This window comes from Vombatus ursinus, unplaced genomic scaffold, assembly GCF_900497805.2.
Source record: "Vombatus ursinus unplaced genomic scaffold, bare-nosed wombat genome assembly UNPS02014833.1, whole genome shotgun sequence".
Lineage (NCBI taxonomy): Eukaryota > Metazoa > Chordata > Mammalia > Diprotodontia > Vombatidae > Vombatus > Vombatus ursinus.
In genome coordinates this window covers 2,732,691-2,757,622 of record NW_020954611.1, presented here as the reverse complement: position 1 = coordinate 2,757,622, position 24,932 = coordinate 2,732,691, and the positions used below count along the sequence as shown (strand labels likewise).

The following is a 24,932-nucleotide window of genomic DNA, read 5'->3' as shown; positions in this document are numbered from 1 at the left end:
CACATAATGGATTCAATTTAAGATTTGTGTGTTATACAAAAACTGCAATAATCCTTAATTGTATTTGAATAAAATATTGAAATTGCTGTATTTCCATGTACTGTTTTATGAAAAATGAGGGCGGCGTTGCTAGGTAAAATATGGAAACCACCAGCCTGGGGCGTCTGTATGGAATGTGACCTGCAAACTCCTCAGTCTCTGCAGAGATTCTCCATCAAGGATCTGTGGAATTGTTTTTAAAAAATATTCTGGTAATTGCGTTTCAGTAGAGTTGGCTTCTGTTGCAATCTTATGCATTTTCTGCATTTGAAAACATTATCCTGAGAAAGGTTCCACAGGCTTCACCAAAATGCTTCCAGGACACACAAACCGCTGGCATGGGAAAGCTACAAGTGGTTGCATGCGCTTACTCTGTTTACAAACCAAACGCGTTTTGTGCCTGCTGCGCCACCGTCCGCCTCCCATTAATTAGGAACAGGAAGAGAAATTAGCTAATTCAGAAGCGGGAAGTCACTGGGCGAGGCTGCGCATGCGCAGCAGCACTTTCCTCCCCGCCCCCTTTCCCCTCGAAGATTGCTAACAGTTAACTTCTCCGTGAAGAAACTGCGGGTCTAGGGCCATGCCGGGAACCTACAACCGCGGCACGCCCCGGGCGGGCCCCAGCCGGCAGCGAGACTCGCTCCCGCCCGCCCCGCGAGAAGCGAGCGGCTGTCGGACCCCGCAGCGAAGCCAGGGCATCGACGACCAAGGCGATGGCATCGAGGCGGCGGAGGACGAGCCCTGTCCGGCCCCCGGAGGCTCCGAGACGAGCTTCGAGACGGAGGGCGACGACGGCAACCGGCGCTTGATCCGGCACCAGTACCGCGAGCTCATCCACAATGTGCAGCGTGAGCAGGGGGAGGGGCGGGGCGGGGGCGGGGCGGCCTCCCTCCCTCTGCCGCGGCTACTGGGGGCGCCCTCTCCCTCTGACCTCCGGCTGTGCATAGAGCCCTCGCCGTGCGCCTCCCGCAGTGTGCCTCCCTCAGTGCGCCCCCCGCCCTGTGCTCCCCGTTGCGTGCCGGGCAGCGCTTTACAATGACTGTCTCATTTGAACCTCGCAGCCACTCTGGGAGGGGGGGTTTTGGTCCCCGTTTACCCAGGAGGAAGCTGAGGCTGACAGATGAAGTGACTGTTCCAGGGTCACACAGCTACGCTATATTTGAATTCTGGACGTCCTAACTCCAGCTTTCTACCCCTTATGCCACCTTGCTGCCCCTAGTCATCTGTATAGAGGGCTTTATAGCAAGCCTCTACTGTGAATCACAATAATAACGAGTATTTAATAATCTACACTTAAATAGCACCTTTTAAGGTTTGCTAAGAGTGCTTTACAAACCATCATCACGTGTTATCTTCACAGCTACTGAGTCACAATAATAATGAGTAATAGTAGCACACATTTAATTTGTGCCATTTATGGTTTGCAAAGCATTTTACAAACCAGTACCACATATCGTCTTCACACTGCTGTGCTATTATCCCCATATTACTGATGAGCAGACTGAGGCAGGCATTGCCCAGGGTCACACAGCTAGAAAGTGTCTGAGGCCGTTTTTGAACTCAGGACTTCCTGACTCCAGCATTCTGTCTCCCTGCGCTCAGTCATCTGTACAATAGGGTTAATGGTAGGCCCCTACCCTGAATAACATTAATAATGACTACTTAATAATAATAATAATAATGTACATTTAACTAGTGCCTTTTAAGGTTTGCAAAACACTTTACAAACAAAGATCTTATTTTATCTTTTCAGCAACCAGGGGAGGTAGATGCCATTATCCCCATATTACTGATGAGCAGACTGAGGCAGGCAGTCCCCAGGGTCACACAGCTACACAAATTTGAACTCAGTAGCTCCATCATCCTGGGCAAGATACTTAAAGTTTCTGAGCCTGTCTTCTCATCTCTAAAATGGCAATGATACGTGGACTGAAGACTAAACCTAAGGCTTAGCCCAGAGCCTGGCCCATAGTAGGCACTTAATAAGTGCTTGCTAACTTCTTGATTACTTCACGGAGACTATTGAAGAAAGCACTTTATAAACGTGAACTGCTATTTTTTTCTGCCTTTCTTCCTCAAATTCAGTTGCCTACACCCCAGGCTGAATTTGTTCCTAGCAATTTTTAAGGGCGATTTTAAACAAAAGGCAACAAGGTGTGTGTGGTGGCGGGATCTTAGAAAACAACCACCAAAAAGACAGAAGTCAGAATGTGGAATAGTAGGATCCTGTGAGAGGGCCGAGTGAGCCCAGGAGGGGAGAGAAGGTAAGCCTGACTGCAGATCCTCGTTAACGGGGTCTGGGACCAGTCGCACACCCTTCTGTGTCTCCTCTTTCTCACTCCAGGGATGGAGAGGCTGGCATTGACTACTCTTCAGTACTTTAATGTAGCAGTTTGTACTTTACAAAGTTTTCTTCTTCAGACTGTTTAAAGAGCATGATGCTGTTTATTTAATTATAATAATCATGAATCGGTTGAGATGTTAATGGCCCATCATATGCAAGTGGAGGCAGCAGGGCATAATGGACAGAGAACTGTCCTCTGAAACTGGAAGACTGGTTTCAAGGCCTACCTCTGATACATACAGGCTATGTGACCCTGACCAAGTCATTCTCAGTGTCCCAGATAACTCTCTGAGATTAAAGGTTGCAGAACAGTTGCTAGTCTGCATTGGTAAAGGGAGTTTTTTCACTGGCAAGTTCCTTACTCCAGTGGAATCACAGGTCTAGACCATATGCAAATCATGCCTTAAATGGGTTTGGTTTTTTTTTTAAAGTATTCTCAGAGCAGATTTGTACGCATTTTACATTTGTTGAAACTGAGGCTGAGGGTGAGTAACTTGATCAAGATCACAAGGCTAGTAAGTGCAAAACTTGGGTTAGAACTCAGTTCTTCTGGCTCCAGATCCAGTACTCTTAACACTACACACAACCATCTTCTGTAGGTTAGCTGTATAAAGGGGAGCTCATTAGGTATGGAAAAAAACCAAGGGGTTGGGAAGATAAAGGGGTAAGGATTCCAGGCTCTTTTAAAGCAATAAACTACCTTTATCCTTATGTGTAATTTTTTCATGAGAATTCCCAAAAAGTTCGGTAGCAGGACCTTTGGAAATACTTGCTTGTTGATGTTGCATTTTGTCAACGATATATTAAAGTTTTGCTTTTCTAAAGTATGTGTTTTTTAAAATAGAGCAACGAGAAGTTATGTTGAGTTCAAAAAGCAACAAATTAACAGATGCACTTGAAGAAGCCAACCAGCTGTTTAACAGAGGTAAGTGATAGCATTTAATCATACCGAGTTTTCAACTTAACCAGGAATATTAGGATGACTCAAATTGATGGGCTTATAGCTACATTTAAATTACTGACATCAAATGTGTGACGTGGAGAGCTTTGTAAAGACGGATTGGTTGTTTTGTTTATTTGAGTTGTAATGTCTTTCGGTGTTGTTTTCCTTTGTCATTTTCTGCATTCTCTTGGTTCTGCTTTCTTTGCTCTGCATCATTTCATACATCTCTTTACGAGGTTTTATGGATTCTTCATAGTCATGATTTCTAATAGTGCAATAACCTCCCAGTAGTTTCCTGTACCTGGTCTCTTCAGCCATTCCCCTAACATTGATGGAGGCTTTTACATTTTTGTATTCACGTCACCTAGCATTATTGTGCTACAGCAGTTACTCAGTGCATGTTTACTAACAGAAATAATCATGATTGGATAGGGGAGTGGAAAAGATAATCAGATGTTCATTCTTTTCAGTGTGTTTGACTCTGTGACTTCATTGGGGTTTTCTTGGCAAAAATGCTGGAGAGGTTTGCCATTTCCTTCTCCATCTCATTTTACAGATGAGGAAACTGAGGCAAACAGGGTGAAGTGACTTGCCCAGAGTCACACAGTTAGTAAATGTCTGAGGCCAGATTTGAACTCAGCAAGATGATTTTTCCTGACTCCAGGCCTAGCCCTCTATCCACTTCGCTACCTGGTTGCCTTAATCAGAGATGACTAAGATTGCATTAGGCTTTCATGGCTGGGAAAATAATAACATTAACCGAAATAGGGAAAAGAGGAAAATAATTTTGTTCTGGTAAAGAGGTAAGAGTTGTGTTTTAGTAAATTCAAATCAAAAAAGGTTAAACATCTGTTCTGCGTAAGACAGTGTATGAAATGATAGGCATGTAGAAATATAAATGAAAAAATCCCTTCAAGGAGTTTAAATACCATGTACACAAATAGATAGAAAGTCATTTAAAAGGCAGCAGAGTACAGTGAAAAGGACACTGTCTCTGGACACAAAGAACTTGGGTTCAAACCCCACCTTTGGCAGGTATTACCTGCGTGATACTGGCCTGAAGACCTCAGTTTCCTCAGGTGAAAAATGAGGGGCTAGCGAGACTAAATGGCCTCTAGAATTTTTTCCAGCTGTAAACTTTGGATCCTCAGGAGGGGAACACTAACAACTGCGGGAATCAAGTAAAGCTTCAAAAAGGAAATGGCTTCTGGGTTGAGCCTTAGAGGAAAGATTCCAAAAGATAGAAATGAAGAGGGAGAATGTCCTAAACATAGACACAGGCTTGTTCCGAGGGGAAGATGGAATGCTCAGTTAGGGGAAGGGGAATGTTTAGTTTGTGGGGATAGCATTTTCCAAGTGAAAATGTCCAGCAGTTCATTAGTCACAGGTTGAATTTAGTCACTTTGACTGTTCTATCATATCTTGATAATATTTCTAATTTTTTGAACAGTGTCCCAAGCAAGAGAAGCAGCCCTCGATGCCCAGTTTCTTGTTTTGGCTTCAGACTTGGGTAAAGAAAAGGCAAATCAGCTGCATTCTGATATGACCTTATTTGATCCAACATCATATGCTGAAGATTTAGTAAGTTCAAAGCCACTGAATTTTAGGAACCCCAGTTTTACTTTACCAGATTTTGAAAAGGTTTTTAAATGGCCTTCTGTTCCAAACTTACATGTTAATATTCCATTTTCTTTGTGATGGAATCAAGCATGGAGCCAGTAGATAGGTATGAAATAATGACTTGGGTATTAGACATTTACTATAATCATTGAGGTGTGTATGTCACTTTATCATAATGTCTGATGGTCTCTTTCCTTCAACACTATAAGATTTTCTTTTGTTATTTGTGAAATTGGGGCTGACTGAATTTAAAAGGTTATTTAAAATTTTTATTTATTTCCTTTATAGTAGGATAAAATTGAAATCAAGGCCAGGTAGTTCTACACTCTGATCTTAGTATTTCAAATAATAAGTTGTTAATAAGATTGGCTTGTTTCAAAAGAGTACCTGCTACTGAACAGATAGCTAAGTTAAAGTTTATAGACAGTTTAAATACGGATTCTTAGTACATTCTGTCCCCCCTTTTTACCGCTCTGACACTGTCACTGTAGAACCTGAAGGGGGCTTCATGGTACCAAAGACTGTTTTATATTTTTTTCTTTCTTTCATGAATTTCCATAACTAAAGAAATCTTTGCCAAGGGGCCAGCCTACTAATGATGAGACTTTCTATACTTAGCTACACTTAGTAGGTCCTCAGAAAGCACCTACTCATTCTGTTGGCAGGACTGAACTTGAAGCCTTTCCCACGTCTACACCAACCAGAGCTTGCCTCTGTTCACCTAGCCTTTGAGAGTCCAGCGGCACCACCAGACCACAGTGAGGAAGGAGTAGGTCTTTGAGGAATGGTCTGGTCATACATAATGGATAATTGACTAAATATATTGTTGGTACTCTAAATATGAATTCCATGTTTGGTGACCAATAAGTGGACATACTACTGGAGGAACTGAATAGTATAAATCTTGATATCCTTGCTATAAATGAAAATAGAAGGTAAAATGAAATTATAACTAAAAGGAAGGATGGCTCACAACTTCCCCTTGCAGTGAGGTAAATAGTTAGAGGATTCAGTTTTATTGTGCATCCAAAGACAACAAATTCTCATTAGGCCATTCATTGGTCATTGCACTTCTGATAATTATTTGCAAAAAGTACCATGAAAATAATTGCATATCATACACAAATATTTGTTGCACAGGATAAAGAGGTAAGAAATTGTCCAAAAGATTTGATTTAATTTTGAGGATCTTAACATATATTTGGATACTTGGTAAAACATAAATGTCATAGTAGGAGTAGGTCAAGATGATGAAAAATGATGGAAAAACATTAAGCGCTTACATTCCAGGCATGGTGTTAAGCACTAGGACCACAAATACAAGCAAAAAGAAATATAGGCCCTGTCTTCATGGAGCTTACATTCTAAAGGATGAAGACAGCACAGAAAAGGGAACTGAAAAGGGAGTAAGGAGGGGGCAGAGGGAGAGGAAGGTACCTTCATGGGGCATGGTAAGGGAATCCAGGTTTGCACTCTGGTGAGAAATGAAATGATGGCTGCTCTGAGCCTCCTCCTTAAATGGGAGGAGCCGTCCAATCAGAGAGAGGAGCGAATATCAAGATATGGATTCCAGGGCTGAAATGATCTTTAAGGAAGAAGAGATTTTTGGGATATGATGGGGGAGTTTGAATTGCAGCCTGGTGAGAAATGAATAATGAATGAAAGAATCAGAAGACTTGGGCGACATAAAAGTCTCTCACCGTTACACTGTGTTTACTTTCTTAGAAGAATTAGAAGGCTGTGGACATGGCAAACAGCAGTGAACATCAATGTATGATGAAATTAATTATGTTTTAATAGTCAAGAAAGAATCGGTTTTTGATGTGATTTGAAATCAGCTGTTTTGGGATAGTTACACTACCAGCTTGTTATCAAAATGAATACAAAACTAGAAGAATAAAGTTGAAAAAAAAAATGGAATGCAACTTAACAGCTCCCACCTTAACAAGTTGGCAAAAACAAATAAATAAACAAACAAACCAAAAAAAACCCAACCACGACGACCCTTACAATTTAACTAATTAAATCAAAAGTTTAACTAATATAAATCAATTGCAGAAACAAGGGTACCAAAAGAACCTAGAAAGTGCCTTAGTCAGCAGATACTTGTCTTATTTGCCAAGTGGAGATATACAGAAGCTAAGGAAAACACTGGATTATGATATGAACTTCTTTGTTAAACCTTACAGAAAAGAATGGTAAAATATGATAAATGTTCCCTCTTAAAACAATAGTAAAACCAGTTTAAAGTGAGCTTTGTTGGAGTGACCCAACTGAGGCCAGCAGGAAAATACACACAAGATTTGTCAAAATTGTTATATCAAGCCCTTGCCATCATCAAGAAGAGAAAGGCCACCGCACTGAATTTTAACATCTCAGTTTCCTCAGAGATAGCGAAATGTAGAAAGGGAGCTGAAGAAAATACAAGTGGTTAAAGCATCTGAACTAGGTTGGGTGTACACAGAGAAATGATCTGTGTTGGAGGGGGCATGAGTGTGATGTCAGGGAGGGATCCATTCTCCTGAAAAAGGGAAAAATATCAACGGCAATCAAGATAATGCTGCATGGTAGAGTGGAAACTGGCTTTGGAGTCAGAGGACCCGAGTTCAAATCCTAGCTCTTCCACATCTATCTGTACGGTCTTGGGCAACTTACCTTTTCTGGGCCTCAGTTTCTTCATCAGTAAACGAGGAGGTTGCACTTAATGATCTTTAAGGTCTTTTGGATTTCTAAATCTAAGATCCTAGGACCTAACATTGACTACTTCCTATCTATATAAAGTTTATATGAGAATAATTACACATGTTCCGAGAACCTCCTTGGTGAGGATATTAAAAGCAAATTGGTTTTCACAAGCAATATTCCCCTGTAGAATACATCTTTAACATCACACAATTGACCAAAAGATATACATACATATATACATACATACATACATAAGAAAGAATATCAGCTCTGCTTTCTGTTGATTGTTTTTTAATTGATTCAGTGGAGCAGAATGCTGTGTTACAGGCTTTCTTCCAGCAAGGCGTCTTTCTTTCATATATCAAAGTTATACATAATTTCCTGAGGGAGGTAACAGAACTTTGACCCTCATCCAAAAAGGAGTAGGATACAGATAAGTGTTTCCTCATGGAGATGCAGAGTCTTTGTCAAAATGGGCTCCGCTACAGGTGGTGAGGTGCTGCAGATGCTCCTGTCTGCAGATGTCGTTGTTGTTACTATCCTCATTGTGTTGAGCACAAGAACGTTTGCAGGTACGTGCTCAGTTTAGGCCGATCCTCCATGTGGGAAAGAGAAAGCGAAGGAAGAAGACTGCCTCTTGTCTAGGCCTATGATTGTAGTTAAATGGATAGCCCATGGAGTTTGTCAAGTATGTGTATCTCAGACCGATCTGAAAGTGGACGGTCGTTGTTCTCTTGGACCCAGAACTGGATGGGATGAAAGCAGTGTGAATTACCTTTGGGAAATGGCAAGATCTTTTTATTTCCCCAAGCTTCTCCTTGAAACAAAAGCTTATCTTTTTTATACCAATATTTCACCAGTGTTTTTATAAAGCTGTGACTGTAGTCCCCAACAAGTTGAAAGTAGATACCACCTGGAGAACACTAAGGAGGCATATGATGGGTGTGAGCAGGCTACACTCATAACAGGCAAGGAATTGTAGCACCTACTGTACAGAATTGTTATGGGGATCAATTAAGATAATGAAATCATTTTGCAAACCTTAAAGTGCTATATAAATGTTAGCGAGAATCATCATTATTTTTATGGAAAAACAATGGATGCTGGGAACAAGGATGTCCACTGTTAAATCTGGCCTCAGACATTTACTAGCTGTGTGATCCTCATTAAATTGTTTTACCTATGCTTGCGTTGGTTTCCTCAACTGTAAAATGGGGATAATAGCACCTCAACATCTCACGGAGCTGTTGTGAGGATCAGATGAGATCGTATTTGTAAAATGCACTTGGCACGGAGCCTGGCACAGAATCGGTGCCGTATAAATGCTTGTTCCATTCCCCTGTTGTCCCATTCCCTGTATCTTATTATTTGATGAAGTGCTAGAAATGCTAGCTGCTTCAGCTCTTCTGTGATCTCGTTATTAGGATAACTCTCTCCATGGATGCAAATTATAGCTCATCTCTGCCCTCTCCTGTGGGGCTCTTCTCTGTGCTGCCTGTAATTTCACATGCTTGGGTGTCTTCCTGGATGCCAATGAAACGAGCATTCATTAGCATCTATGGTGTTATAAGGTATTGTGTAAGGACTAAGATAAGCCCCTGTCATCAAGGAAAATGCATTTGGGGGTGAGTGGGTGTGGAATACAACATGTGCACAGAATATTAAGTGCAAAATAGACACAAATTTCCAGGAGGAAAGACTGGATCTATCACAGCAGACTTCCTGAAGGAGGTGGCACTTGAGCTAAGGTTTAAAAGAAGCCAGGAAGTCTACAGAGAGGCAGAAGCAGTTCATTCTAGTTATGGGGGTCCTGTTTGCAGATAGTGCAGGTGTACATAAGTGGGAGCTGGAGGGTTTACGAGGAATACTAATAGTAATAAGCTTGGCTAGATCAGCACTTCTTAAACTGTGGGTCACGACTCCATATGGGGTCACAAAAAATTTGGCAACAGTAAAAGGTTTATGAATATGCAATGACCAAAGATTAATTCAAAATCAAACTTGTAATGAGTTTAAGGTATTTCTGGCAGCACCTGCCGTTGCATCATGCAGCTTCACAGCAGCCTTGGTTCTGAATGCACAGCAAGAACATGCTGCCCTACACATGCCCTCAGGCCCGGCATAGCTGAAGGGGTCATGAGAGGGAAAAGCTTAAGAAGCCCTGGCCTAGATAATAGGGGGAAAGGCTGGTAAGTAGGGAGAGATTGTAGATAGTATTAATAGCCACCATGTATGTAATGCTTTAAAACTCGCACTTTATATAAGATGTCCTGTAAAATCTTAGTGCAGTTTTAAACTTACCTTCAAAAGGTATAAGTGCTGGACTTAGAAAAAAATCATTACAATTTTTAAAAGTTTTAATAAGGTGGGGAACCCTTTCATCATGCATTGTGTTTGGGTCAGTTTTGGGATGACTTCCTCAGCCTAGTGGATAGGTATGGAAAGTCCTTTTGCTTGGCCATGTTGGTCACTTTTTTCTTGAGGGTCATGTCAAAGCTGTCATATATGCATCAAAACCTCATTCTTGATAGAATCTTAAGACTAGAATTGCAAATGCAGTCTTTTCACTAAGCAGCAACAAATGAAAGTTTTTTTTTTTTTACAAAAGTTTGAAAATCAACTAGAGTGATATATGAACACACAATGGTGGTTATGTTGACATTTAATAATAAATATCAATATTGTTAAAAAAATCATTAACCTTTTAAATGCTGTTTTTCCTAAGTTTGTAGCATTTTTACTTCTGAAGTTATCAAAGAGTGTTACTCTTCTAAGATTTTTGGGACACCTGATGTTTGAGCTACACAACAACCTTGTGAGATAGGTACCACAGGTATTACTATTCTCATTTTACAGATAGTAAAATTGAGGCTCAGCAAACATAAGTAGCTTGCTATAATCATATAGCTAGTGTTAGTAGTAGGCTTTATCTTCCTGTTTCCCAAGTACAGAAGAGATCAAAAGGCCAAGCTCCCAAAGGAAATAGAAGGATGTGATAAAGTGGAAGGGTGGCTTTGGCAAGGAGACCAGAGGAGTGGAGGTATCGGGGTTGGAGTATTAGAATAGAGATCTTGGTGAGGACTAACTGGAAATAATTTACAAGTTGTTAATCTTGAATTCGTTGAGTGTGACCTGGAGATTGGTGGATGAGGCTGTGGACATAATGATATAATTGGAAGATGTGGACTGCATAGGACCTGAAGTTGCTTATTGGGGGGCAGGCAGAAAGAGGTTTTGGAAGTAGTAGTGGGGAGCAATGAGTATAACCAACTTCTCTTGCTGGCCCTGTGTATCCAGGGCATGAGAGAAATCTCAGTGTTGTAGAAGATGGTAAAGGATGGAGTTTTAGTTATTGCCAAAAGGTGGTGGTAGAGGTGTAGAATGTAAAGGCATTTCTCAGTGATCAGGTAAGGATTCTAGATGGTACAGTGGAAATGGTAGACCAAGTAGTGGAGGAACTTTGAAAAGACCACTAAGCTGGATTGTGATTGGAAATTTTTGCCTGGGCAGATTGTGATTCTGAGTCTCAGGGATTTGAGGAGGAGCTGGAAGGAATTAACCAGCCATAAGGCAAGTGAAGTTCCAAGTAGGGAGAAGTTTATAGATCAGCATGACTTCAGGGTTCTAGTCCTATCCCCCAGATACTTTGAACCTTTTCTTAACAGCATGCCCTTTCATGATCCTAATTCAAATGTAATGGAATATCTTTAGTTTTCTTATATTAGCAAAGAAGTGATTGTGACTGACTTTATATCTAGGGCAAAAATTGACCATACAATTGGGCCTCGACTTTGATACCATTTTGACTTCTGTTGCACTTAAGGTTTGTTCCTTTCAGCCATACTTTAAGCTCTCCAAAGACACAGGAACCAGATCTAAAAATTTTCTTCTCCTCCTCAATGCTTAGTATCATGATGCATGCTGTTCAGTTAATATTTGCTTAATAATATTCCATGTATTTCAAGAGTTCTGTTTTAATAAAATTTGGGTGGTGAATAGCATATTTTAAGGATTCCTTTTTTTAAGTAATTTTTTTTCTAAGTAATCTTTGAATTTCATTATTGTGTCACTGGCCTTATTAAAAATGGGTACTTGCATCTGTGGCTCTTCCAACAATACCATAATCTCTGATCTGAGGACAGAAAAGTGTTTTGCATATATCAGATACTTAGAAATTGATTTGAATTTGAGCTTGTAAAATTTTGTGGCAATTTCCAAAAGTGAACTGTTTGTGGACATGTACAAGAACATCTAGTACACATTGTGCTGCCGGAAAATAGCACTTAAGATACTTAAGAGTTAGACCATCATACTTTCTTATCAAGAGTTCTGGGTAATTTTTCTTTAGGTTCAAGATGTAAACTTTCCTTTATATGAAACACACAATTTATTTCATGGCTATCCACAAACTTATTTAGCTGCTGTGTTGTAGCTGTGTGTAGCCTTGATATATGATACATTTTCTGACCATTTAACTGGGAGACTTAGGAATGTTTTTCATCTAGTAAATGATGGCATTTGACTAAATTAAGACTTTTCCCCCTATCATTTCAGCTTAAGTATATGGGCCTAAATCGTCTTGAAGTAGAAGAAAGTGATAGTGAAGAAGAAACTCTTCATATTGGATTCTTACCTGAAGATTCCTGGCTCAGAGTAGGAATAATATCAGTAAAATACTTAAAGAGTGCTCCAACATTCCACTTTTTGTAAGTTTATTTGGGGCCTGGCAGAGGGGTTGATATCTGATAAGTTCTCTGTTTTACAGATAACATTATATTTAGCATAAGTATCGATGAACTTCATAAAGCACTTAAATTTTTTTTTTTTAATTAACAAGCATGTATTTTCTCTCCCAAATGAACAAGGAAAAAAAAGGAAAACCCTCATAACAAGTATGTATAGTCAAGCAAAGCAAATTCCTGCATTGGCCATGTCTAAAAATGTATATCTCATTCTGCATCCAGTCTTTCACCTCTCTGTCAAGAGGTGGGTAGCATGCTTCATCTTCAGTCCTCTGGAATTGTGATTTGTCATTGCATTGGTCAGAAATCTTGTCTTTTAACTTTATTTTTTTAATAATTTATTTATTTTTAGTTTTCAACATTCAATTGCATAAGATTTTGAGTTTTAAATTTTCTCCCCTTCCTTCTCCTTCTCCATCCCCAAGACAGTGTATAATCTGATAGGCTCTACTTATACATTCATATTAAGCATGTTTTCCCATTAGTCATGTATGTTTTCATCTGCATTCAGACTCTTTTTCTCTGGATGTGGATAGCGTTTTCCATCATAAGTCTTTGAAGTTTCTTAGATCCTTGCATTGCTAAGAAGAGCCTAGTCTATCAAAGTCAGTCATCACACAGTGTGGCTGTTACTGCGTACAATGTTCTCCTGGTTCTGCTCATTTCACTCAGCATCAGTTCATATAAGTCTTTCCAGATTTTTCTGAAGTCTGCCTGTTCATCATTTCTTACAACACAATAGTATTCCATTACATTCATATACCACAACTTGTTCAAGTCATTCCCCAATTGATGGGCATCCCCTCAGTTTCCAGTTCTTTGCCACCACAAAAAGAGGTACAGTAAAAATTTTTGTACATGTGGGTCCTTTTCCCATTTCTATGATGTGTTTGGGATACAGACCTAGAAGTGGTATTGCTGGGTCAAAGGGTATGCATAGTTTTATAGCCCTTGGGGCATAGTTCCAAATTGCTCTCCAGAATGGCTGGATCAGTTCACAACACCACCAACAATGCATTAGTGTTCCAATATTCCCACATCGCCAACATTTATCATTGTCTTGTTTTGTCATGTTAGCCAATCCAATAGGTGTGATATGGTACCTCAGAATCGTTTTGATTTGCATTTCTCTAATAGTGATTTAGAACATTTTTTCATATGACCATAGATAGCTTTAATTTGTTCCTCTGAAAACTGCCTGTTCATATCCTTTGACCATTTATCAATTGGGGAATGACTTGTATTCTTATAGAGTGGACTCAGTTCTCCATATATTTTAGAAATGAAACCTTTATCAGAGATAGTGGTTGTAAAAATTCTTTCCCAGTTTTCTACTTCCCTCCTAATGTTGGATGCATTGGCTTGTTTGTGTAAAAACTTTTCAATTTAATGTAATCAAAATTATCCATTTTGCATTTCATAATGTTCTCTAACTCTTGTTTGATCATAAATTCTTCCCTTCTTCATAGATCTGAAAGGTAAACTATTCCTTGCTCTCCTAGTTTGCTTATAGTATTAGTCGTTATATCTAAATCCTGTGCCCATTTTTACTTTATCTTGGCATAGGGAGTATTAACTTTATTTTAAAAATATTATTATTATTATTATTATTATATTTTTTTAAAAATAATGTTATTACATAAACCATTCTTCTAGTTCTCGTTTACTATGCCTATTTTATATAGGCTCTCCCAGTTTTCTTGGAAACCATCCATTACGTCATTTCTTATGACAATAAGAATAATTTGTATACCATGATTTATTTAGTGGTCTCCAATAGATGGATATCCTCTTAGTTTCTACTTTTTTGCCACTATGAAAAAGAACTATCATAAATATTTTTGTATGTGTGGGTCTTTTAAAAATTTCTTCCATATTTTTGGGGTGTAGAGCTAAGTGGTTTGGTTAGGTCGGAGGATGTGCATAATTTAATGACTTTTTTGACCCATTTACAGTTGTCCAATAGTGCATTAATGTATCATTTTCCTGCCACCCCTCTAACAATTGTCATTTTCTTTTTTTGTCAGCTTTGCCAGTCTGAAGGGTATGATGTAGAACATCAGTTACTATAATTGCATTTCTCTAATTAACAATGATTTGGAGCCTTTATTCATATAATTGCTTGGATTTCTTCCTTTGAAAACTGCCTGTTCATATCTTTTGACCATTTATCAATTGAGGAATAGCTTTTGTTCTTATAAATTTGAGTCAAGTCCTTATGTATTTCAATGCAAAGATTTTTTTCCTAATTTCCATTTTTCCTTCTCATTTTAATTGCATTTTGCTTTGTGCAGAACTTTTTAATTTTATATCATATAGCTCCAAACTAGGCTCAGGTGTTGGTCCCTCAGTTCAGTTATAATCTAATTTTGACCCAGTACCTGTAGCAGCTTCCCTGGCAAAATTTCTCCCTAACCCGTGTCTCTTAACACCCTGTGTCCTAGATGACCTCAAGGCTGTGGCAGGCACTCAGCTCTGCCTTCCAGGTAAGTGTCTAGTGAATAAGAGAGTCCATCACCCCTTTTCATTTTCATAGGGACAGAGTTAGTGGCACAGGATTAACAGATGTAGATGGATTACCATCTGAATTGCAGATTATTGTTATGTTATCTTTCCCCCAAAACTTAATTCTCTTCTGAATTTCCCTGTTACTGTGGAAGACACCACCATTCACTCATGTTCTCAACTTCTATGTCATCTTTAATTCTTCACTCATATCTCATATCTGGTGACTTGCCAGATGTTGTCATTTCTACTGTACATCTCACATTTATCCCCTTCTCTCTACTCTGATTCAGACCCTCTTCACCTCTTGCCTGAACTGTTTCAATGGCCTCTTAATTGATCTCACAGCTTCAAGTCTCTCCCTTCCTCAGTTCTTCCTCCAGACAGCTGCCCAAGTGATTTTCCTAAAGCTCATACATATTCAAGTTCACATGGCTCCCTATTGACTCTGGGATCAACTATTATTTTATCTTGATTGTATCCTTTTATTCTTAAACATTTTATGTATTTTAAATAATATACATAATTACTAGTATGGTAATACATATGTATTATTTCTAAATAAGCAAATATATACATATTGGGGGTTAATGCTCAAAATTTTCTTATTGATTCAGTGTATGATCAAAAAAGTTTGGAAACTATACCACATTTCCTCTTCCTTCTTTAAAGGAGATTTTACTTTTTTAAAATTTTCTAAGATGCTTGATATAGTGGTTGGAGTACTGGATTTGGTGTCAGGAGGCCTGAATTAAAATCATAATTCTGTTACTACCTGTATCAGCATGGGCAAGTCATTTAAATTCTATTGGTCTCAGTTTCCAGATCTTTAAAATATACTAGCTGAGTTTATCTCTAAGGTCCTTTCCATCTTCTAAATTTGAGATTTTCCTCCTGAAAAGAAATTCCGCCTTCTAGAAAATTAGTCCCAGGAGGGTATGGGAGCTATATCCTATCAGTATTTCCCTCGCAGAGACCTAGTGCCTTACCCCGTTTAAAGAACTTCTCCCTCCCCACTTCTCTATCCCTTATCTTCTGCAGTAAATACAAGGTCAAGTGAGTATGGGTTGGAGGAAGCTTTATTTGGGTAGGCTCAGCCACTTAAGACAAACTGAAAATGTGGAACGAGGTATTTTTAGTTGAGAAAACTTTAGAAAACTGTTGGATATGTACAAGAAGATTAAGGAGACAGTAAATGAAATCCCATTTTGTAGTATTCCTGAAGCTTTTTTGGTAGCCACGTATCTTTGAGATGTCCCTCAGTACAAATCACTTAGTTTGTAGAACTAGAGCTAGAACAAGCCTTCTTGGTCACTAATCCGACCCCTTATTTTAAAGATTGGCAAATGAGGCCCAAAGAGGTAAATGGACTTGCTCAATGTCACAGAGAGGACTGGTGTTCAAACCCAGGCCATTGACCTCCAAGGGAAGTGAGTGCTCCTTCTAGTGCACCATGTTGAGCAGGAGTTACTTAATGACTTTGGTAAACCATCATTTTCTTGAACAGATAGGTTTTTTTCCTCATTCTAATTAGGTTTGGTTCATTCAAGACTGATCCTCCTGTGCCAAAGCAACGGAATGAACGTCAGAGAAGAGAAGAGAAGAATGAAGAAGAAAGGGCCATGCCTGCCGAGGTTTGCTTCTTTCAGTCATTATTGTTTTTATATTTAGATATAGTCAGCCATCTTTATCAATTTCAAAGACATTATCATATGGGAGGGAGGTTGTGAGAAAGGAAAATAGGATGCATTTTTAGAACTCTATTTTTCTTGTGATTTTCTATCATTCTTATATTTTGATGCCTTTTTTTAAATGGGACTTTGTTTTGATTCATTTTGGAATTCAGTTTTCAGTTTCTCTTCTATAACCACTCTAAGAAATGTTTTGTTAACTTCATTGTTTTCTTCTGTTAGTAGTATGGATAATTTTTTTCAAATCCTGTTATTAGAAATGGAAAGTTTATATTTATTCTTTTTAAATGTAATATTTATGGTATTTGATAAATTTATGCTTGGATGTCATCCTTGCCGCCACCTAGTAAATAAGTGGTTTGCAGCTAGGGAGAATAGATAATCATATTTTCTCACGTTGCAAGAAACTCAGAGATAACTTAGTCCATCCTGTACCTGGATAGGAATCCCTTCTAATATTCCTTAGGTTTGATCATATATATACATACATACATACACACACACACACACACACACACACACGCACACACACACACATTTGAAGACAGTTATATTATGTGCCACTACTGGCTAAATAAGCTTCAGTACCTTCAAGTTTCCCTTATTTTCTGTGGTTTCCTGTGCACTCACTCACTTTGTTGCCCCTTTAGTGTGCTCCGTTTTGTTAGGAGTCCTCCTCGGATGTGGTTACTGAAATCTAGAAATGATACTTTAGATGTGGTCTCATCTGGGTAGCGTACAATAAAATTACCATCTCTCTCCTTTTGTACATAATGAATTATGTATTAATTAATGAAACTTAAGATCCCATTAGTGTTTTTGGCTTCCATCCCCTAATATGGCTTCATTTTGAGCTGGTTGTCCACCAAAACCCTGGGTCTTCCATAGAAGCTTGATGAGTATGAGTAGGTACGTGAGGGGCCCATCTTGTTTCTGGTAAAACCTTTTTGCATAATGGTGATGGTGAGCATTCATGTTTGTTAACTTACTTGTACTTTCCAGTTGAAAAAAATGGAGGAGTCCCAACAGGAGGCTACAGAAAAGGAGGTAGAAAGGATCTTGGGATTACTGCAGACCTATTTTAGTGAAGAGCGTGAGTGTGACATCAGCTTGTGACTGGAACAGTATGCATTTATAAAGTAGTTATAAATTTTACATAAAGTGATTTCTTATAAAAGGTGTTTGATTTTTATCTTTTAAAAAAATTATATTTAAAACTTGATTTTTAAGTATTTTTACAAAAAATTAGGGGCAGCTAGGTGGCCCAGTGGATAGAGCACTGGCCCTGAAGTCAGGAGTACCTGAGTTCAAATCTGGCCTCAGACCAAACACTTGACACTTACTGGCTGTGTGACCCTGGGCAAGTCACTTAACCCCAATTGCCTTTAAAAAAAAAACCCAAAAAACCCCCAAAAAACAAAAAATTAGTTGCCATCTTTTAGTTAATACCACTTCCACCTTTTGGAGGAATGCTGTTGTGTGGACTTCGGTGAAAAATTACTTTTTCTTTTCTATTTTCCTATGTTTATAGCCGAGACTCCTATATCCTTCTTTGACTTTGTGATTGATCCAGATTCTTTTGCTCGAACTGTGGAAAATATTTTCCATGTTTCCTTCATTGTAAGGGTAAGGCTTAATTACAAATTTTTCAACTGTTTTGTTAAGCAAAAAGACTACAAATAACATACATAAAAGAATTGCTCAAGCTAGTTTTTCAAAAACCCTTATTGTTGCTGGCTATTTGAAAAGAAATGTTTGTATGTAAATATGTAGAAGAAACTAACCCAGATGTTCTCTGTACTGTTGGTTTTACCATATCATTAAGATAGAATTGTTTAAAATAAATTAATATCATGAGTTTGCATCTTTGAAATTTTAAAAGCTGTTTTGAAATATTGTAATAAGAGTTTGATACAGCTAGTCATTAAACCAATGTCAAGACATTTCCTTAAAAAGATGTAGACTGAATCTGAGTTTCTGATAGAAATTGTGTAGTTAGGAGATAGATTTTTGATTGGTAGTATTGTGCCCACTTTAAAATAGAAAACATAATATTACCTATATAAACACACTTATATACCATGTGTATAATCACTTGATTTACTTTTATATTATGCTACTGCAAAGCTTTCTGAAGTAGGTATCACAGTCATAGAATGCATGAATGAAAGGAAGCATTTCCTTAATTAATTAAAAGCATTTCTTGTGTATCAAGCACTGTGCTAAGTACTGATACAAAGAGAAAAAACTACAGTTTTTTTCCTAAGGAACCTGGAAGTCCAGTTGGGGGAGAAAACACACAAAACCAAGTTCAGCCACAGAGTCAGTGGGAAAGCCCAGAAGTCCTAAAGGGGCCCCCCAGTGTTAGCAGTCTTCCCATCCTCCTGAAACCTGGAATTGATAATAAGATCCATGTGTATGCTGCCTCCTGCAAGTATTGAAAGTAAAGTGTCTCCAAAGCAGAGATAGGAGAAGAAATCCTCACTCCACCCCACTCCTTGCACAGAGAGGATGTCCATAAGTGTGGAATGTTGCATATATTTTCAGACTTTTTCAATATATTGATCAGTTTTCCTGGGCAGGAGGTGGAGTTCCTCTTTTTCTTTTTTCTTTAAAAAAATATTCTTTGTTAGATGGGTTGGCTTTTTGGGAGGGGGGAAGCAGGAGGATACTGGGATAAATTTTGGTAATGATAAAATCAAAGATATCAACAAATACATTTTGTAAAGTCCTAACATGAGTATACTTTGCAGAGCATTAAGTCAAGGACTGGCGCTACCATGGATAAAACACTAACTCTTCAGTCAGACAGATCCTACCTTTGTCCATCTCTTGCTTGGCCACTTTTAGTGGCCTTTACTTTTGAAGGCAGGCTTTCCCATTGCTGGACAGCTTTCAGTGCTCATTCTTTTCTTACTATAAAGTTGGATTCTTGGTCTGCCAAATACTGCTGAGTTTAACACATAACTGAAGCAGCTGAAGTTTTGTGTTCATTGGCATAGATTTGTGTATGTAGGTCCTTTTGTAGTGCAGAATATCAAGATTTATATTACTGGCCACAAGAAGACAGGAAAGTTAAGGAAAATCTTGTTTCATAGCCTTTATTTGTACTGTTACCTCTGTTTTCTAATGCCATATTGCTACCATTTGAGAGATATGTGTTGAAAATAAGTAATGATGTCTCATCTTAATAACAGGTAGTAAAATTATGTATCACATTTGTATTTTAGGATGGTTTTGCAAGAATAAGGCTTGACCAAGATAAACTGCCAATAATAGGTAATGATTCTGTTTAAAAAATGTAGTTTATGGAGACTTGGCCTTTTTAATTTAAGATGACAGATTTTTATTTTGTTAAAAGTAAATGAGTTTTATTGCAAGGTTTACATTTTTATTTCATTATTACATAATGCTTAACAGCTGAAAACTGGAAATATAAGATTAGTTAAAAACAATAAACATAATTATAGGTAAAATACATTTTCATATTAGTATTATCTTTATACTATGAGAGATAAAATAACTGAATAGAGCTCTGGGCCTAGAGGCAGGAAGACCTGAATTCAAATCCAGCCTCAGACATTTGTTAGCTCTGTGACCCTGGTTAAGTCACTTAACCTTTGTCTGCCTCAGTTTTCTCAACAATAAATTGTAGGTAATAATAGCCCCTATCTCCCAGGGTTCTTGTGACGCTCAAATGAGATAACATTTGTAAAAAAAACCGCTTAGCACAATGCCTGGAAACATATAGGCTCTATGTATGTAAATGCTTATAGTCTTCCTCTAAAAGGTGATAAAATTTCCTTAAAATTTTAAATTTTCTTCCTTTTTCTCTATTTCTTGTTTTTTCTGGCACCTTTTCCTTCAGTCTTTTAATACAGTTTGTTGGGGCTCATTTATTGATCCTCCACTCTTCTCCATCTGCATTCTCAAATTTGCAATTGCTCATAGGATGTCACCAGTCGTTTTCTTACCCCAAACAAGCACCATTTCCTAATTTTCCTTTTGTTTTTAATCAAACTATAGTCATCCAAGTTCTTCATGCACATAACTATGGAATGTTCTGCTCATAGTCTGCTAATTCTCCCTTACATTTTAATTTGATTATCACAAAGTCCTGTCTTTTCTTCCCTCACAGTTTCTCTTGGGTGAGGTTGGATGAAACCCATTACTTGCAGTAATACTTTTAGTCCAAGTCTTCTTACATCAAGCTTTCAGTGGTATAAGTGTCTAATCCATTTGATCTTCCTCTGGTCTCTCCTACTCTAAACCTCTTTATATGGAACAATTTCCATCATGTCTTTTTATTACTTAAAGCCAAAATGGTTTCCCATTACCTATCACACATCAAGAAACTTGCTGGCTCAATAAATCTGTATGTTAAGCACGTTTCCTCTTTGCCTATTCAATCTGATTACTACCCAGAATAGTTCTTTTGTTCCATCCTGGCCACTTTGTTTGCCCCACCCCTTTAGGCAGTGTTAGTAATTTTCAGATTACTTTACTTTAAGTAATGGCTTTATTTAAGCCATTTTCTTCACTTAGAATTCATTCCTTTTTCTACTGATCCATATCCGTTATTTCCTATAATATGAAACTCTAATCCATGTCTTGAGAAAGGCTAACCTAATCACTCTGCTTTATTTCATTTTCTTTAAACTCCCACGCATACATGTATGTCTCATAATATATGTTCTTGTGTGCACTTATATGCTGTTTTGAAATTTTCCTCTTGTTTTAGCCAACTTATATCATAAATTCCTTAACACCAGTGGTAGTGTTCTCTCCTTTCTTAGTTTCACCCAAAGTGCCTTTTGTATTACCACGCATTCTGTAGACACTCAGTATGTTTGTAAGGGGAAAAATAATTATTTACCTAATACCCAATTACTGTTGAAATAAAAGGAGGTAAATTCATATTGTTATTTGGTGGGGAGGGGTGCAGTTGGGGTTAAATGACTTGCCCAGGGTCACACAGCTAATATGTATCTGAGGCTAGATTTGAACTTGGGTCCTTCTGACTCCAGGGCCAGTGCTCTATCCACTGTAAACCCCTAGCTGCCCCAAATTCATATTGTTGTTGCAGTAAATTGAGAATATATTGACATGTCCCATGCCATTGGATCAAATTGTTAAGTGTGTTTTAAATTAAACAGAGTGGCATGTAAATACTCGATTCAATAACAAATGCCTTTAAAGTTTACAATCCTGTTATTGGTGAAATACTCTTCTGATTTAATCACTTTTGAAAATGTTCTCTTTTCTAATAGAGCCCATTACTCAGGGTAATGAGGAAAGTGAACAACAAAGTACCCAAATCAGGCACCAAGACATTATATCACTGAGTTATCAAGACTGGAAGGTAAAGTCCATGTCTTCTGCTTCCCAAATCTTGACTTTCTGCATTGGTTTCAAGTTGAATAGCATTTTCTTTAATGTTCATTTTTCTGTCAGGACATTGTGAGAACTTTTGAAATTTCACAGCCAATGATCCCTCCTCCGTGTTGTAGCAAGTAAAATCCAAGCTTTCAAAGGTATGGTTCCATGTTATTTGGCATCCAAAAACTACTTTCCTGCATGACCTATACCACTGAGGTAATTGGCTCTGTCTTCTCTAGTTTTATGGTCTGTAGTTGATGTGTGTCTCCTTCATCTTCTTTTGTCATACCATTGTCTTGTTGACTGTAGGCCGCTGGCAGGACAAACATTATCAGCTAAGTATAATTATGCTTTAGACAGAGTTGTATGGTGATTCTGACAGAGAAAATTATATCCATGTTAAAAGCAGGTAAAGCAGGAATTTGTCCTCTTGAAGGAGTACCAAAAAGTTCGATCTTCCCACAACTTGAATTGATTCCTTTTTCTACTCTTACATAGAGAAAGCTTCAAATCAAAAGGTGAAGATTAGGAAAGAGAGACTTTGGTTATACTTCTAAATATTCCATTCTTCCCTTTTCTGTTCCCTAATATCACTCTTTAATACCTGGTAGTTACTATAAAACCTTTAAAATTAAGGGATGTTTTGATGTCATATTTATTTTTCGTTGTTATATGACACAATAACTTTGGAAGTTGTTCAGAGATAATGCATAAATATCTAGTTACAATGAATTGTATTTGCAAATGGAGCTATTTTTTAGTTTCTCATTATAAAATATGTTTTTATGGATTAAAATTTTTCTGTAATGAAATCGGTCACTAAGTGGTTTAGGAAAAGCTTTCCATTTGCTGATTATTGCACAATTTAGACCCTCAAGCTTAGTAGCAATATTTAGAAATGGGTTGAAATTACATTTTTGTTATTTGAGGCACATTTTAATATTTTGCGATTAATTGTTGACCATTATATTATTACTAAAATATAATTTAGCTATTAATATTTTTACTTTCCGATCTTATAAGAATATTGTTTTTCATATCTACAACTTTTGACAGCCATGTAGATGAATGTTTTATTTTCAGTTATCCTGCTGCGTGTCTGCCAATGAAAGTGGGACTAGCACCAAAAATTTAGAGTTGTGAAAAAGGAGGGCCCTGCAGGGGCTCTGCCAGACAATAGCAACTTCACTTGAGTAAATGAATGTTAGGAGGTCAGTAATAGTTGTCATCACCAGCCATCAATGCCTTTTTTATTTTTTTTTGGGTAAAACTTACTGTTGTTTCAGTAAGCTGCTGAAGTAAGCTGTGTTTCCCTGGCTTATTGTGAGGGACCCTTTCTAGACAGCAGCTAGGCAATGACTTGGAAAGCACACACAGCTGGTGAGAAGACAGCTCGTATTGAAAAAGAACAATGCTTAGTATATACCAACAGCTATAAACATTGCTACCATCAGTGAGGCAAATCAAATAGGATTACCCTTTTCATAACCCTTAAGTTTCCTTTGTGTAAACTGTTTTCCTGCCATAAGGCTATTACTGATTTTTGTTTTGGCCTGTATAAAAATCAGAGAGAATGGGATGCTTAGCATGTGATTTGCCTTGGCTTTTGTACTTCTGTAGGGCTTTCCTGATAATCCTGCACACTAAGTTATATTAATTGGATTTTCATTTGAATTTGTGTTTTGATTGATTATTCCTTATTTCTAGGTGTCCCAAATGAAAATTGGCACTTCAGATGGAAAGCAGCATATATCATTTATTGTATTATGAAACGTGTTTTTCAGAGAATCAGATGTTTAGGGTTTTTTTTGTTTACGTGTATTTTATATTATTGTTTATGAAGCTGCCTTGCTTTCCTATGATTAAAGAGATTCACTGCCATCTGTTACATAATTGTCTGTCGTTTTTATTGATTCTTCCAGTATTATGTTTTATGATCCTTTAACTTTATTTAGGTCATTTGCCCATGAGTCTTCACAGATCTCTATGCAGATGACTCACATCTTTATATTCGGTTCCACTCCTTCCCCCTGAACTTCAGTCCCCTGTCACTAGTTAACCTATTGAATATCTCAAACTATCTCAAACTGGGTGTTACAGAGATATCTCAACATGAAAACTGAACTCATTTTTTCCCCAAGACCCATTAGCTTTCCAAACATTCCTAGTTCTTTTGGAGGCATCACCCAGTTTGTTAGTTTACAAATCTTACTGCTTCTGTCTTCATAATATCTTTTGTATCTGGGTCGTTGTATCTTCTCCCAGTCTTAGTTCAGTCATTCATCACCTCTTACCTGGATTATTGCAATGATTGTCTATGGGTAGGAGGGCTGTGGCTGTACTACCAATAACCCGAGGGGTGAAGTGGGAAAGAGCACAGCTGTGGTCATATAGGGGTGCAAGGGTTTTGTAAGGGTTTAGAACAGGGTGGGGAACCTGCAGCCTCGAGGCCACATGTGGCCTTCTAGGTCCTAGGGTGTGGCCTTTTGATTGAGTCCAAGTTTTACGAACAAATCTGTTTATTAAGGGGATTTGTTCTGTGAAGTTTGGATTGGGTCAAAGGGCCACACTTGAGGACCTGGAGGGCCACATGTGGACTCAAGGCTGCAGGTTCCCCACCCTTGGTTTAGAATAAAAGCTGCTTTCCACAGTTGCTCTAAAGGGGAAGTTGGCAATTACTTTGGGCAGTTTAGCTCCCTCCTACCAAATGCTTGGTACACAAAAAATATCATAGTGAGCAAACCCATTTATCCAAGCAAACAGTAAATAGGAATCAGTGAAATTATACAGATTAGAACAGGGAAAACAATACTTAAAGAGTAAGCAGGCTTTTTGAGATCAAAGAGGAAAGATTTTATAAGGGTAATTTGTTCTTAGCAATCTTTGGGGTATAGGAACTGGGAATAAAGGAACATGTTGAGGAAGGCCAGCTTCTCTATGTATCTCAGGGCTCCTAGATGATCTTTATCCTAACGTTCAAAAAT

At 38.1% G+C, this 24,932-nt stretch overlaps 1 protein-coding gene across 1 annotated transcript; it reads left to right on the top strand.

The window, feature by feature from the left end:
• NSMCE4A (NSE4 homolog A, SMC5-SMC6 complex component) lies at positions 1 to 23,836 on the top strand. The gene is made up of 11 exons (XM_027839892.1): positions 1 to 887; positions 3,228 to 3,308; positions 4,777 to 4,907; positions 12,186 to 12,337; positions 16,413 to 16,512; positions 17,572 to 17,662; positions 18,101 to 18,195; positions 19,800 to 19,848; positions 21,840 to 21,931; positions 22,024 to 22,103; positions 23,656 to 23,836. The coding sequence occupies exons 1-10, from the start codon at positions 620 to 622 to the stop codon at positions 22,084 to 22,086; spliced, it is 1,122 nt and encodes a 373-aa protein (XP_027695693.1). The 5' UTR covers positions 1 to 619; the 3' UTR covers positions 22,087 to 22,103; positions 23,656 to 23,836.
• Positions 23,837 to 24,932: the final 1,096 nt, after the last annotated feature.